The 16,121-nt window shown below is 58.4% G+C and overlaps 1 protein-coding gene across 14 annotated transcripts in view; it reads left to right on the top strand.

Moving 5' to 3' along the window:
• Nucleotides 1-16,121, top strand: part of RALGPS1 (Ral GEF with PH domain and SH3 binding motif 1) — a 299,761-nt gene that overhangs the window by 272,855 nt on the left and 10,785 nt on the right. For 8 of the 14 annotated variants that reach the window (XM_070453045.1, XM_070453044.1, XM_070453049.1 and 5 more), the window contains 4 exons: nucleotides 60-217; nucleotides 2,398-2,449; nucleotides 13,580-13,663; nucleotides 14,948-15,053. In XM_070453045.1, the coding sequence (XP_070309146.1) occupies nucleotides 60-217; nucleotides 2,398-2,449; nucleotides 13,580-13,663; nucleotides 14,948-15,053 (400 nt within the window). The remainder of the gene's footprint in view (nucleotides 1-59; nucleotides 218-2,397; nucleotides 2,450-13,579; nucleotides 13,664-14,947; nucleotides 15,054-16,121) is intronic. The other 6 variants (XM_070453051.1, XM_070453055.1, XM_070453056.1 and 3 more) reach the window with 3 other exon arrangements.

A 16,121-nucleotide genomic window follows, 5' to 3' on the forward strand; every position in this document is an offset into this window, starting at 1 on the left:
AACCACTGTTGCTCCGTAGATAAGGAGCTTTGCCTTCTTTCTTCCTTTCCGTTTTCCAGTATGATGTGTCAGTTGAGTGTAGTTGAGAGTAAAAGCGCGACATTCCCGTCGGAGAAAGCGAGGCACCTGCTAGACGACAGTGTCCTAGAGTCCCGCAGCCCCCGCAGGGGCCTCGCCCTGGCCTCCTCCTCCGCCGTCACCAACGGACTCTCCCTCGGTAAGCGTCCCCGGCCTGCACACGACAGCAGGTGGGCCACGGCCTGGCGTGTCTGTGTCTGTCTCCGTCACTGCAGTGCCCGGGGGCCCTGCAGCCCCCTGCAGAGAGGGCTCCCCGCAGGCGTCACCAGAGCCAAAGAGGCCTTTGCTTCCCAGTCTCCAAGGCTTTACAAAGGGCCTTGGGTTTGTCCTCATCCTGCCAGTGGCCCTGAGAGGGGTAAGAAACGGGGGACGGACATGTACCTGAGACCCACAGTCCTTGGCAGGCAACTGCCAAAGCCTGGTGGCTGCTGCCCTTGCGGGGCTCCATCCTTGGGGAGCCACAAGCCCTGGCCCGCAGGGCAAAGGAGGAGACACTGCCTGGGGATGGCAGCAAGGCGGCCCCGGGGTGCTCCCCATGCGCTTGTCTTCATACCGAGAAGCCAAAGTAAAAGAGGATGAAAAATTGACCTTCTGGGATGAAAATGTATGTCTGAACTTCAGCCAGAAATGGTGCTTATGTCAACAGAAAGACAGAAGCTGAGCTGCTGGGGCCAGGATGGCAGGTGGTGGTGTCAGAGCTAAGGATGGCGTTGAGCTCTGGTCACAGGTCCATCCCCCGTGGAGTCCAGGTTACCCAGTCATTTCTGCCGTCAGACGGGTGTGCTCTCCGCTGGCCGTGTCCTTTCAGTGTGCTGTGCTTCTGTAGTCTGTGTGTCTGTGTGTCTGTCTTAACAGGGAGCCCTCCCGGGGCTGGCAGCAGGTTAGACAGAGACCAGTAGGGTGGAGGGCCCCAGCGCATGGGAAGGAAGAGGTACGTGGTATGTGCAGGAAAATCGGGCGGGAATCTCACATCCCGTGAAATGGGGCCAGTCTCTGAGGCAGTGTGGCCGCAAGGGGGCACCTGGCTCCCACTTCCTAGAAAGTGTGACAAGCAAGGCCCGTGTCTGCTGTCCGTCCAGGGAGGAGGTGATCCTCCTTGGACCCAGTCAGGGGTTTCCGCCAGCTTGGGACAGTGTAGCCCGGGGTTCCTAGGTGCAGCTGGAAGAAGAGTTCAGGGTCTGTGAGTTGGGGAAAGGCTGGGTTACACCAGGGTGGCGGGTCTCTTCCCAGAGACTTTACTGTGCTGATGGGCATCGTGGGTCTTCCGGGAGTCAGCCAAGCCCGAAGGTTCCCACACTGTCTGGACCGGAACCCTTCTCCTTGGAGAATCCCGTGGGATGGGGTTCTGAGCTCGCCTGGGAAACGCCGGCCCAAGAGCATTGGGCTGGGCAGCAGAACAGCTCTTTTACATCCAGGAGATTTCCAGAGCTGTGCCTGAGCCCAAGCCTTGCTATTCCTGAGACAGAAAACCAAGTCAGATGCTGTGCTGTCCGGTGTCCAGGCGGCAGGCCACCAGGCGGGGCAGTTCCCCAACACTCAGGTTTTTCTGTTTGGAGCTGGAGCTGGGAGCTCGGGGCCCTCTATGCCTGTGCCCTGCTTGGGGCTGAACTGGTCCTTGTGTCCTGGAACTGCCAAGGGGCCTGCGACCCCCCCCCCCACTCCCACTGCCCGGCCGTGGTGCCAGCAGGCAGCCCAGGCAGAGAGGGCAGAACCCAGGCGCCTCCAAGGAAAATCTCTCTGCTTCCTTGTGGCCAAAGCTGGGCCTTGGTGAGTCCCAGTCAGCCCTGCGGGGGCAGGCCAGGGAAAAGCCGAGCCCTCTGTGTGCACACTGCCCCGGGCTCTGAAAGGGCGCTCCGTGGGGGCTTCTGTCCGGTGCTGGGCAGCTGCTCCGCGGCCCGCGTTTAGTCCAGCCCTGACCTTTAGAGGAAGAAGTGCTCGTCTGGCCCCTGTTTGGCCTCGGTTTCCCTTGAGCCAGAAGGAGGGCAGTGGTGGAGCCAGGCCAGGCCAAGACAGAGTCCGAAGGGTCCTGACCCCGGGGACTGGTGTGCGGGCAGCCGCAGCACTTAGCGGGCCAGGAAGGGAGAGGAGGGCCCACCTGGAACCGTGGGCCGGGGCGGGCCGAGGGTCAGGCAGAGCAGCAGCAGAGCAGAGCCCGAGCCACACTGACACCGCCGGGGTCAGGCGGTGTCCCTCTGACACGTCCGTGCCCCTCGGGGCCTGGGCTAGGCAGAGAACAGGCCGCTCTAGTGGCCCCGCTCCTGCAAGCCCGCCCCGCTCCTGCAAGCCCGCCCCGCTCACTCATCTGTGTTCCTTTTCCAGGCAGTAGTGAGAGCTCAGAGTTTAGTGAAGAGATGTCTTCAGGGCTGGAAAGGTGAGTGTGGCCTGGGCTGGGCCTCCCTCCCGGGGGAGTCGCTCGGGGGGGCGGCCCAGGAAGCTGGAGGCCAGCCCCACCCTCCTCACCCAGCCTGTCGGGGGCTGCCCCGTGGCTCCACAGGTCAGCGCGGCCCAGGGGCAGGGAGGCCGCCCAAACAGCATGGGCGTGGGGTGGGGGGTCCCTCCGAGGGTCCCTCCCCCTGCTCTGGCGGCCCTCCTCATCCTCTGGCCCAGAGTCGTCCCGGGAGTCTGGAGGCCAGCACCTCTCCCTCAGGCCGAGCTACGAAGAACTGAGATGTGGGTTCTCGAAAGCAGAAGCCTGAGAAGTGGGTCTGGAGACGGACATGTGGCTCCGCCTGGTGGGGTCTGAGAGCATTGCACCCCTGTGGCCTTGGGCTGACACCCACCCTCCTGGGCACCGGCGAGCCGAGGGGACTCTGCCCAAGCTTCCCTGCAGCCAGTGCGTCCGCCCCAGGAAGTCCTCCCCACGCCTCCCTCCTCCACGTGCTGACACTTTCTCTGTGCCAGGCACCAGGTGGGCTCTGGGAAGACAGGGACCCTGTGAACGGGGAGTTCCCGCAACCTTGAGCTCCCGCAACCTTGGCGCCGCCGATGGTGAAGGGCATCGTGGGGACTGAAGTTCTTGGGGGAGTGGGGGGCATCCAGTGACACAGAAGTAGGCTTGCATCGTCCTGCAAAGTAGCCCCCCTCTAGCCTGTGTACACAGGGGCCCACAGGCACACACAGGCTCACCCTCACAGTTACACACACCCGCGCCCGCGCCCCTCCTGTGGTGCTCAGCCCCCCCAATCATAAATGGTCAGCGAGGAGGTGCAGTCCACCGGGCGGGGCCCCACGGGGCAGAGGGATGGGACACGGGGGCCGTGAGCTTTGCTGAGGGCTCCCCGTGTGCCAGGCGCTGTCTTGGTCTCTCCCAGTCCTCAAGCCCTCCGACACGGGTGTTACCTGTAAAACGTCCCTGTTTCACATCTGTGGACAGCAAGGTGCAGACAGGTGGCGTGGTCCTGCTTCACCGGCCCCTGTGGGGCAGAGCAGACCCACACCCGCCTCCCCCGACCGCAGGGCCCACGTGGTCATGACCATGCCTCAGCCAGAGCCTCTGTGACACTGCAGGACCTGGCCCCACGTCGTTCAGCCTGTCTGTCTGTCCTGGTGATACCCTAGCTGGGGGACTGGGTGCGGGGAGATGACATCCTAAGCCCTCAGAGCTCCTCTTTCTGTCCCGCCCCAGGCCTCCTGGAGGGACGTTTGCCAGGCTCTCCTTTGGGGAGCACAGGCCCCCTCTCTGTGGGCCCGCTACCCCAGCAGGGGGCGAGAGCCAGACAGATAGCAGGCAGACATCAGATCTGACTGGCAGAGGTTTGACTCAGCACCAATCAGGGGACTCCTGGGGCGACCGTGAGGAAAGGGGGCTTACAGGCAACCCAGCGTCTCCCCAACCACACACAAGCCTGAATAGTACCCACACCTGGACCTGCTCATGGTTCATTCACCCCTTCGGTCATTTACCCATTCACTCATTCACCCATTCACTCATTCATTCCTTTGTTTACTCATCCATTCATTTGTTCATTCATTTACTCCTCCATTCCTTCATTCATTTATTGATTCACTCATCCATTCGCTCACTCATTCACTCATCTATTTTTTTGTTCATTCGTTCACTCATTCATTCAAAGCTGTTTATTAAGTAGGTTCTCCCTGCCAAACACCTCGCTAGTCTTTGAGGGTGGCGGACATGGTTCCTGCTGAGTCCCCACGACTGAGAGGGGAGCTGCCAGGAAGGAAGAGGGTGAGAGAATTCCCGCCTTAGGGACATAGTGCTGTGTTCCACTCAGAGGGGAGCACCGCACGCTTTGGCAGTTGGATTCTTTCTCTTCCACTTGGGATTTAGCGGTAGATTCAGCTTAGAGTTTAGCGGTGGATTCACTCTACGTCCAAGTGTCTCTAACAGGCCGTTTTGGAGAGCTCCCTGGCAAGCACCTGCTGGTGCAGTGCTCAGCCTGCCCCCAGGGCCCTCGAAACAGCACCTACCCCCATTTCTCATCTCCTTGGGACCCCGTGCCCAGTCCAGCCCCTCCTTCCTGAGGGGAACAGGAGACCGCCTGCTCTGGAGATTCAAGGCGACCCTGACGATCCAGACGCCAGGTACCCCCCCACCCCACCCCTGTGGCCCAGCCTCTAGCCTCCATTTCCGTCCTACACTAGCCTCTTCTCATGTCCCCCAGAAAGAGTCCACTCCCTCAAAAGCATGTGTGCATTCGAGACTTCCTTGAAGACCCCATGGCAGAGTTGGAGAGGCTTTACCTCACCTTCAAAATCTGCAAAACGTTGCTCTTTCTCTCACAGTGCAGTGACCGTAAGTTCCCCTGGGCTCTGCCTACCCAGAGCCCCACCCACCAGACCCCCCTCCCCACGCCGCTTTGCTCCTGCTCATTGAAGGGGAGCAGATTCCCTCTTCCCTGGGAGCTGGGCCTCACTCTTCCTGGGCCCAGAGGCCAGCAGGTACACCCACAGAGCCTCCCCTCCTGGACCCCCGCCTGCTGTTCCCGGCAGACGCTCTAAGTATGCGCTCTCCCTGCATCCTCATATCTGCGTGAGGAGATGGTGACCTCGGAACCAGAGACGAGGGTGCAGGAGAGGGCTGGGCCACAGGGGAAGAGGTCCTAGTTCTCCAGTCCCCAGAGGCCAGGCAGGGGCCAGGGGGAAAGCACCTTGCCCCGCAGCCCTGAAACTTAACAAGGTACAACTTTCAGTCCCCCAACCCTAGTGACAAACTTGGCCTTGGCCCGGGAGACACTTGGAAGCAGATGCGAGCATGCATCTGTGGCAGGGAGGCCCAGGCCAGTGACCCCCACCACCCCTCGGTTGGTCTGAGGCCACATCAGTCACCCTGGAGGCCATGTGAACAGACAGGCAGGATGGTTCTTGTTGTCTGGCTAAGGGCGCGGTCATGTGGCCCAACTTGTGAGTTTGTCTCCCTGGGTTGGGTCACACTCCTGGGTATTTCAGCCTTGGGGCCCCAAGGCAGTCCTCTGCAGTCCAGAGCTTGGTTGGACTGAAGTGGCCAGTCTTAAAGAGCAGGCACGTTGGAGCCCCCAGTATCCTGTTCCTGCTGGGCCTGTGGAGTGGGGGTTCAAGGGTCACTTCCGAGCTCCGCTCATCTCCTGTCCCTCATCCAGCTCAGCCTCAGCGAGTCACAGGCCTGGGTGCTGGGGAGGGATGGGAATAAATGGGAGTCAGGAAGTGGCCAGACCCTGGTGGTATGGGTCATTTCTTAGCCCTCAGAGACCCCCAAAGACCCTCCCCAATCGTCAGGGCCCAGAATGAGGACAGAGTGGTGGTCCTGGCTCAGGGACCTCCGGGGAACCAGAGGCCAGAGAGTCGCTGGGGAGGGGGCAAGCGTGGGACCCCCTCACATCCCCGACCTGCTGTTCTCTCACCTCGGGCTTCCCGGGAATGGGACAAAGGCGAGAGAGCCCCGCATCACGTCTGCCTTCCCAAGGAGGGAGGGGATGGCCCAGAAAGGCATTTTCAACGCTGCGAGTCCTTGATGAATTGAAATGTAGGGGCTGTGGACATTGCCCCAGGCTGGCCTCAAGCCAACCTCAGGCTCCTCACAAAGGGGAAGGGGAGCGCGATTGTTAGGCAGGCATGTGGGGAAGGGATAACAGCTGCTTCTTTGTGCCTGAGTAGAACAAGAGTATCAGCCCAGGAGTTAAACATCTTAAGTGAGGCTTTTAGAGAAAGCAGAGTGGATGACGGGATGAACGTGTGTGTGTGTGTGTGTGTGTGTGTGAGAGAGAGAGAGAAAGTGCATGGGATCATTCATCTTGGTTATCTCTGCTTGTAGAGTTATTGAGTGAGTTTCTTTCCTTTATTTTCTTTTTCTGTAGTCTCCAAATATTCTACAAGTGCTAAATGTTTCTCTTTCACCCAGGAAAAAGTAACATTTAACTTTTCTAAAATAGGACATAATCAGAAAGGCTTAAGGGTCAGCTTTTAAGGGGTGAAATAGGAAAGCAGGTCACAAAGTTCATTACAAAATACTCAGCCTCCTGTCTCCTCTAGCCTGTGAGGAAGAGCCTTCTCACCGGACGAACTGGCCAAAATCTGGGTGGTGGAAAGCCTGGGAGGCAGAGGGGTCCTTGGAGGAAGCCCCTCTGGTGGGAGAGGGGAAGGGAGCAGGAGAGGAAACTGGACCACCACCCCCACTCCCCGCCACCGCCACCCTCCCAAACCCTGCCTTCTGGGGGAGGGGGAGGCTGCAGCAGGGGGATGGTCACAGCTCATGGAAGGTGGGAGATAGATTTGGTCAACACGCCAGGTGCACAGAGGGTCGGGAAGAAGCCATGATGGCAAAGTCTAGCAGGGGGATCGAGTCAGACGGCGGCTTCAGGGGTGACTTCTGTAGAGGTGATGGTTCAGCAGAAGCCCAAGGACACCAAGTGAAAAGGACTACAGTGGGCCCTCGGGGGCGGGGGTCGAGGGACCTGGGGAGGCTGCGAGGCCTGAGCCATGTCCTGGGAGGAGAGGTAGCCTCTCCTCCATCAGGGATGCTGAGCATCCCTGAGGCTCTGCAGGAGCGGTAGGGTCCGCGATGAACCTGGTCTCTGGAGTTCTGGGTGTGCCTCTGCAGGGGGAGGTCATGGTGGCTTCTGGAGGTTGTCAGCTGTGTTGGGGGAGGGGGAGGCTGAGGTCAGGGCTGCTTGTGCTCTCGGTGACCTTGGGCATGTCTCTCAACCTCTCTGAGCCTTGGATGCCCCCAACTCTACAGGGAGGATGCTCACGGGAAGATCTGGGCGTGTAAGTGACGTTGCTCTGGTCAGGGAACTTACTTTGGGATGTGTATGAACTTCACTCAGTAGGAACCTCTTGCCAGCAAGCAAGCGATCCTGAAGTCCAAGACTGGGTAGGGTGAAGAGAGAGTCCCCCAGGTGGCAGTTCAGTCATCCTGGGATGGATGGACTGCGTGAAGGCAGGTGTCCACCATGCCTGCTGGCCTCCGGGATGACCGAACTGTGGGTCACACCTGTAAGTGGGGGCTGTCGACACTTGGGCCACAGGTGCTCTGGGGTGTAGAGGAGATGCTGTAATGCAGATTCTGCCTCGTACTCTCTTTAGCCTCTGAAATCTCCCGCATCCTCTGGGAGACCCCCGGAAAATGGAATCATGGCATCAGAGCCCCAGGCCTGCCATCCCCAGGGCAGAGCCTCTGAGAGCACTCCTCTCCCTCCTGGAGCAGGTCAGGGGACTCTGGCAGATGCCCTGGGATGGACCAGGGTTCAGGGCTGCCTCTTGGGCCCCAAACTCTGCCATGTGTTGGGAGAGGGAGGCAAGATTCTGGGGGGTGATCCTGGAGGCGAGGGATCCACTTTAACTGAAGTGCAAGCATAAGGGTGGGGTTTTCAGGATGACTCTCACCTAGGGCCTCGCTGCCCCACCCAACCCCACCCCGTCCCCCTGTGGCTGAGGCCCAGTGGCCCCCCGGAGGCTCGTGTCCCTCACCTGCTCACCCCTCAGTCTGGTTTCCCAGGTCCATCCCACTCTGTGCCTCCATCCTGCTGCTCTGCCTTGGGTGGCAGCCCAGCTGGGTGATAGGCCAAGCTTCTGATTTTGGTTCCCCCCGAAGGCACCATCTCTTGCTTTGCTCTCAGCGTCAGGAGCTGAAGTCTGGTAAATAAGTCTCCACCCAGGAGCTCAGGCTCCTCTGGGAGAAAAGAGTGGGCAGAGTCCCTGGCCTTTTGATTGACCCTGTCCTTGGGCCCTGACAGACAGGGGCTGGGCCCTGCCAGCTAGCTGCTGCAGCTTCCCAGGTAGCTGAAAAATCTCTGCCCATGACCTCTGTGTCCAGCACTTATAGCCCCTGAGGGTCAGGACCTGCAAGGTGGGTAAGCCCCTCCTTCCACCTCGCGTTACTCCTCTCTGTGCATATCTACTGTGCTTTCCGCTGTCTGCAGCCCAGACTTCTAGACCTCTCAGCTCACACTGGGGACACCTCTTAGCTCCCAAGTTTACATGTTAGAGCTTCACCGAGCTGCAGGGCCTGACTGTCAGCCTCTCCTATCTGATTCCTCATTGCCAGAGATAAAACCTGATTGACCTGGCTTGGATCAGGGGTTGTTCTGTCCCCTTACTTAAGCATCCAGTACAAATACAGCTCCTAAGGACCCACTCAGTGGATCAGGGACACTGCCCAGAGAAGAATGTGACTCCCAGGCAGCAAAAGTCCCTTAACAAAAACTGCTGGAAGGGATGTCTCAGGGCCCAGAGGACTCAGCCTGGGCAACAAGTGGGTGACCGCGTGAGCCCCCAACACCAGGGTCGGGGCAGGACTGAGCATGGGGCGGGGCTGAAGAGCTGCTGGGGATGCCAGCCCACCCGGGCCTCCCCTGCCTGTCTGGGAGCTGCTGATGGGCACTCTTGGTCTCCCAGACTGGTACCCCCTCCTCAGGCTGGCACGGGCTCAGGAAGGGCTGGGGTGGCCATGGCTGCATCACCCGTGTACTGCTGACAGGTCTCTGGGGCTCAGCAGCTGATGGAGGAGGCATGCAGGGAAGGGCAGGAAGGCAGTGGTGGGCTTCTAGCTGGTTTGCCCAAGCTTGGTTAGTGCCTCTTGGTGGAAAGAAAACCCCAGGGGCCGGGGGACACTGTGACCATCATCCAGGGAGCATGAGGTATCTCATGGTGCCTGTATGTCGGGGCTCAGCATCTCTGCTTGGTGAGAGTTACAAAAAGCCTGCAGAGCAGAGAGCCTGCTGCTGGTTCCCTCCAGGGGACTGACAGCTGGGGGATATGTGTGGTCCTTAGCATGGCTGGGCAGACTCAAGAAGGCAGCTTCCTGCCTGCAGATGAGGATGAGTCATTAGGAAGTGGCTGGGACCAAGCTTTGGTCCAGTTGACAAGGGTTTACTGGTGCAGGTGGACACTGCTGATGAACTGCATCACCTGGAGCCTTCCACAGGAACACTCGACCAGCATCTCTGTGTACCTGAGATAGAAGAATTGAGGGGGTGGGGTGCGTGCTACGTCTGCTAAAACAAATTACTGAGGCCTCAGTGTAATTGTTATCCAAGGCTCCACCCTGCTCCCCTTTCCTGGACCAGCAACAGGGACTCAGAGCTTTATGAAATTTAACCCCTGAGATACCTACTACCTAATGTATGTTGAGGGGAAGGTGCCTTTCAGACCTGTCTTGGCCGCTCTGAATTCTCAGGATGCTCTTGGTCCAAGCAGGCCCCTGGCTGCTTCCACTTCATTGGCACTTCCCATCTTTCTCTTCCCAGTGTTGTGACCTTGGGCAAGTTACTCCACCTTTCTAAGCCTCAGACTCCTTATCTATAAGGCGGGGATAAGAACAGTGCCTGCCACACAGTGCTGTGATAAAACAGGATAATGACCCAGGACTGCTTAGCAGTTGCCTGGTACCCATCTTCCAGGTCGTCACCATCATCCCATCATCTGATCATCCTCATCCTCACCATCATCCTATCATCTTTATCTTTCTCCTCTTCATCGTCATCTTCTTGAACACCCTTTGGGACTGAGGTTCTGCTTGGTCGCAAGCCCACATATTTCCCAGACCAAACTTCCCATGAGGAAGGTGGCCTACTGCAGGCCTCCATCCCACCAAGATCTGTCCCCGAGAGGGACCCACAGAATGGCCTTCCTGGGATGCATTCTGTTCAGCCACTTGTTCTCAGCGTGCTGCTGGAAAAGGTGTCTGTGATTCTAGAGTTGGGAGCTCTCTGTGTCAGTCTCCATGATTTCTGGAGTTCACCAAATACCACTGCCCACTCGTTTTGCATTTTCTGGTCCTGAACATTCAAATAACATTCTCAGAGCAGGGATGTGATCAGAAGGTCTGGTTCCAGCGGCTAAAGATCTTGGCTCTTCTCTACTAGACCCAGCCAGAGCCACCCCACGTGTCACAGCCCTCCTCCAGCCTGGCAAGGCTTGCTTTGGGAGGAAAGGCTGGCCACAACCCTGCTTCTAGTCTCCTAAAAGCTGGCCTTGGCAAAAAGTCACCATTCCACTGCCCTTCAAGGCCACAGTCATTCCCCAGGTTCTAGGCAGAGTGGGCTCTGACGCCCGCCCCCTGACTTGGAGCAACTTAACCGACAGGGGCCCCCGGCTTCCTGTGGGAAAGACATCCTCCCTTTGTGGGCACGTGTGTCCCCATCCCTAATGACAGGCCAGTAGCTGGCTTCACCTCCTGGAGCCCCAGTTTCCTCATCTAAGACAGGGTGAGAACGGTGGCCTTCCCACCCCCCGCCACAGAACTGGGAGGAGCAGGGTCTGAGAGCACTCAGCCATCTCATGGTAAGCAGGCGATCAAAGGCAGCTGCTCTTAAGTGCCAGGCAGCCTGAACCACCAGGAGAAGACTCTATCCGGGGCGGGGGGACAATGGACCTGGGAGGTGGCCCCACCCCAGGAGACCCAGGGGCTAAGGATCTGTGGTCATCCCACCTGACAGACACTGACAGAGTCTGTTCACTGTGTGCTATGACAGAAACTTGCAAGAATTGGTGCCTCTGAGAACAGAAGACCAGGGAGCCACCCACAGGCTCCAAACACAGACTCAGTCCTCCTGACGAACTCCTCCACATGTGACAACTCAACCTGGCTCCCACTCTGAAAAGTGTGGAAGGAGCCTGGAGAGTCAGACAGACCTGGGTTCCAACCCTGGCTTTGAACATGCCTTGATTCAGTGTCTTCACATAACTGAGCCTCAGGTCCCCGTTCAGTGATGCTTAAACAAAGCTCCCATGAGAGAATCAATGGCCTGATGCACAGGAGCGGTCACTTACTAGTGACTCTCCCATGAGCCACCCCAGTGACCCCCAGCATCCCTGCACATCCCGCCAGTCCACTGTGCTCCGGGGCACCTCACTCCTTCAGGAAGAACATGAGGAAAGACTGCTTAGAAGGCTAGACTGGTTGGAAGATGCAGGTCTTAAAGTAGAACAAAAAGTAAAGTCGCTCAGTCATGTCCAACTCTTTGTGACCCCATAGACTGTAGACTTGGGCTCCTCCGTCCATGGGAGGATGGAGGTCTTAAAACTCTCTATCAATAGTCAGTCCTGCCAGCCACGGACTGTCTCACAAAAGGGGAGAGAAGGCGGCAGCACCAACCAGCACTTGACCCTGTCTTGGAACAGTCCACTGTTGTCACACATTTTCCTGGGGTGCCGGGAGCAAAGATTCATGAGAAGAAATGTGGAGAAGAAGGGGCCAGAGGATCCAGCTCTGCAAAGGGAGGCTCCATCTTCAACTCCAGAGAGATTACAGCTCAGAGCAGGAATGCACATCAAACCAAGAGGCATCCTCCAGGCACAGGAGTGTCGCTGCAGAAAAGTTCACTGTCAGACCCTGCCCTGCCTCATAAGGGATCCCAGCCATGACTGGGGAGAGAGGCAAGCCCAGGGCAGTCTCTAAGCCTCCACACAGCCTGTTGAAGCACAGGGCTGTGTCACACCCAGGTGTGAATAAAGGGAGGAGGCAGTTCTGACCTGTGGACCGGGGCTTGAGGGTGCCAGGGCCTCTGAGCTCATGGTGGGGGCGGGCTGGGCCTGTGACCATCATATCACGAGTGTTGGCTGGGGAAAGGGCGGAGACTCGTTACACTTGAGGACTTGGGGGGCCGAGCACGTCCTGCAGCTCTTTGTCACCTACAGAGAAGTGGCTGATGGACGAAGAAGACAGGGTCCCAGGGCAGTTGACCTGGATGACTGTCATACTCCCACCAACCTTGAACTTGGGCCTCTGGACAGCAAATCCAAGAATGTCATTAAGAACTGTTCCTTCTTGAGCGGAGGATGGAGGGGCAGGGAGCAACACAGCTACCCCTCAGAGAAACCTGAGCTCAGTGAGGGTGTGATGCTGTGATGAGTGAGGACATCCCCACACCACCCCCAGGTGTCCAGTGCCACAGGGCAACGTGCAGCAACCTGGGACTGGCAGTGGACCATAGAGGGAACAGTTAAAAAGGAAGTGTGGGCCTTGTCTGACTTTATAAACTGAGCTGCCAGTGGAGGGCTATAGCCCAGGGACAGACTATGCTGTGGGCTTCCCTGCTGGCTCAGTGGTAAAGAACCTACCTGCCGAGCAGGAGATGGGGGTTCGATCCCTGGGTCGGGAAGATCCCCTGGAGGAGGGAATGGCAACCACTCCAATATTCTTGCCTGGAAAATCCCACGGACAGAGGACCCTGGAGGGCTGCAGTCCGCAGGGTCACAGAGTCAGACACAACTTAGCAACTAAACAGCAGCAGCCACAGACCGTACTGCAGAGATGGGGAGAAGGTTGAGGACCATGTAGACACAGGAAGTCATTCTACTAAGAAAGAAAAGGATAAAGAGAGAAAGATGGAAACTTTACCCCCAAAAAGATAAGCTCCCTACCTGCCCTGGAGGCTACACCTTCCCCTGGAAAGGCTCACTGCAGGGGAACTTTGGGGGAGAAAGAGGCCAGATGGGAGCCCACGGAGGGTTCTCTAAGAGTTGGAGCACCAACTCTTAGACCGTGAAACGGATCCAGAGCAGGTTTGCAGGGGACCGTCTGGGGCCAGCAAGGAGCCTGTCCGATGGAAAAGATGCAGCAAACAGGAATTCAGTAGCACCTGGTGGATACTGATGCTACACATGCCCCACCCCCTCCACCCTGGGCCAACATGCAAGACAGCCCACAGTTCTGTGTCCATGAGTATACAGTTTTAATTGGATTGACCATGGAATATTGGGACTATACAGGCACGACTGAGCGACTTTCACACTCACTCACTCACAGTGTTTTCTCTCAACCTCACATTGGGGTGAGGGGTGTACCCAGATTTTAGTCATCCCCTTGTCGCTGGAAGAAAGCTGAACACTTAAGGCTGAGGAAGCACTTACCTGGAGACTTGGGGACCCAACCGATGGGGACTCCAAGGATGTTGTGCTCCAGGTGTACCCCGGATGTGTTGCAGTGTAAACGAGGAGGCCAGGGGAGGAGTTGGGGCTGAGGCTTCCGGAGCTCATGACCACATGGTCTGAGATGCCCTCACCTCCTCCACGAGGGGCTCGTCTTCCCAGGCTGTTGCTAAAACTCAGCTCTTTTCCTCTGAAGCAGGGGACGTCTCTATGCCACGCTGGGACCCAACTGGCGCGTTCCAGTCCGGAATTCTCCCAGAACCCGGAGCTGCGTCTACAGGTACTCATTTATTCATGTGATCATTTACTCGACAAGTAGTTCCAGGGTGCTTGCTGGGCGCCAGGCACTGTGTTCGAGGCTGCCCATGAGACGGACACAGCCTCTGCCTCTGTCCATGGGGCTGAGACAGAAATGGAATAGAAAATCACAGCTGCTGCTGGTCCAGAGAGGGGGCCTCCCTGCAGAAAAGACTGGAAGAGTGATAGGAACTAGCCAGATAAAGGGAAGGGAGGCGTTGGGGTAAAAGAGGACCTGCAGCCCAAGGACAGCCCATGGGGCCGGGAGGCAGGGGGAGCAGGGTGATTCCGGGAGTGGAGGAGGGCCCGAGTTGTATTAAGTGAGAGATGGGAGAGGGCGGCAGGTAAGGCCAGAGAAGGTGGACCAGAGCCAGGTCCAGCAGGCGGTGAGGAGGGTGGTCTCAGAGGCTCTGGAGGGGTTGCATGGGGGAGGGATGGAGAGGCAGGGGAGTGGCAGGACCCAGGTCATCCTGGCTGTGGTGTGCAGAGAGCCTGGGAGGAAGGCAAGAGTGGACGCAGGGAGGCCAGAGGAGAGGGTCGGGCAGTTGCTCAAAGGATGACCAAGTTCTGCCATAAGGTGGGGGGTGGGGTGGCTGAGCTGGGCAGTCGGGCATGTTTAGGGCATGGGATCACTGATTCTGGGATGCCAAGGGAAAGCAGCTCAGCCTCAGTGCGGCGTTGAGGGAGGTGCCATCCAGGGAGCCGAAGCCAGGGCTTAGGAGGGAGGCCTGGGCTGGCACTGCACTGGGGCTCCTCACCTGCAGGTGGCGCCCGAATCCCCATGGCAGAGGGGGAGGGAGGCGCCCTGAGGCAAAGGTGCAGGGCAGGAGGATTTAGGGTCCCCCCACCCACCCCGCCCTCTTCTTACTCCACCCCCTTCCCTCCTACTTCCTCACTGAGAGGAGAGGGTGCTGCACGGTCCCAAGAGACCATGTGCAGGGGGAGAGGAAGCAGGATACGGTGTGGGTGATGCTAGGAGCTGGGTTACAGGGAGCGAGCGTGGCCCCCAAGCCTAGAGCTGCTCAGCGCTCAGAAAGACAAAGGAAAGGCACATTCCAAGCTGTGGGCGAGCCCAGAGCCGGCTTCCTTGAGGCTCTCTGTGGCCTCAGAGCCCTCCCTCCTGGGCTCGGCTCAGCCCTGTTGAGTTCTCGGTCTCTGGACCTGGACCTGGACCTAGCAGTCAGGGGCCCGTGGGCCCCATGGGTGAGAGGGTGCCTGTCCCCAGCTCCTCTGGGTGATGTCTGACCCGTGTGCTCCCCCTGCCCAGCCCCACCGGCCCATGCATCTGTACGCTGGGGAGCTCTGCGGCAGCCCCCACCATGGAGGGGCCTCTGAGAAGGAAAACTCTGCTCAAGGAGGGACGGAAACCTGCGGTGAGTGCAGAGGCGGCAGGGAGGGTGTGGGTTCCAGAGACCGGCCAACCAGGGTCCCAGCCCTGGCCACACCACAGGGTGGGCAGGGCCTCAGTTTCCACATCTGTAAATTGGGATAAAATAGTCCCTACTTTTCCTGGAGGACTGGGCGGGAAGGTCATGTGTATGGCCCTGCACAGAGTGAGCAGGCGGTGGATGTCGCTGTGTGATTATCTTGAGGGCAGGTGGAAGCCTGGAGGCCCCGGGAGTCAGGGTGGATGCTGTGCCTGAGACAGTCAGCACGGCCTGGGAAGTATTGCCAATGCAGATCCCCTCCCCGCTCAGGAGCATCATGAAACGTGTGGTGGAAAGGACAGGGACCAGGGATCGAGAGACCTCTCAGGCTCCAGCACTAGCCACCAGGTCACCCCGTGCCGAACCCAGAGGTCCCTGGCTCCATGACCCCTCAGCCCCTTGCAAAGGCCTCTTTGTTCGTTCTCTGGGACAGCCATGACTAGCTGCCCGCAAACCCGCCTGTGAGCTGCGTCTCCAGGCAGCATCTGCTGGTGTCCGCTCTGGCCTCCCTCTCCTGCTCCGGCTGCTGCTTGCCCCCGTCCACTGCCCAAGAGGCCACTTGGAGACGCTCCCTCCCACTGATGCCCAGCATGAAGATGCCAGGCCCCTAGTCCGGGGGCCGGTCTAAAAGCTCCCCATCTTCGGGTGCCAGGCGGTTCTTGGGTGAGGAGAAGCATCTTCACCCCAGCCCTGGGCCACACTCTGTCCCTTGGACTCAGTGTCACGCAGCATCCTGTGACATGAGGTCCTGTATCTGGTCTGCTGTACAGACCTGCTTGCCACCCTTCTGTACCTACAGCCAGGCCCCAGTCTTCCAGAAACCAGAGCGAGACAATATCCTAAAAGCACTGTTGTCCCAAACGCTGGTTGGCCCACTGGTAAAACAATGAAGTCAGTCCAGGGGGTCATGACCCATAGTTTTGAATAGAATAGACTGGAAGATGTTGGAGTTTCTTACACATGATACAGATGAGTATGGTTTCATGAAGCTTCTGTTGGTTCAACATACAATAC

Source organism: Odocoileus virginianus, chromosome 2 (genome assembly GCF_023699985.2).
Source record: "Odocoileus virginianus isolate 20LAN1187 ecotype Illinois chromosome 2, Ovbor_1.2, whole genome shotgun sequence".
Classification (NCBI taxonomy): Eukaryota; Metazoa; Chordata; class Mammalia; order Artiodactyla; family Cervidae; genus Odocoileus; species Odocoileus virginianus.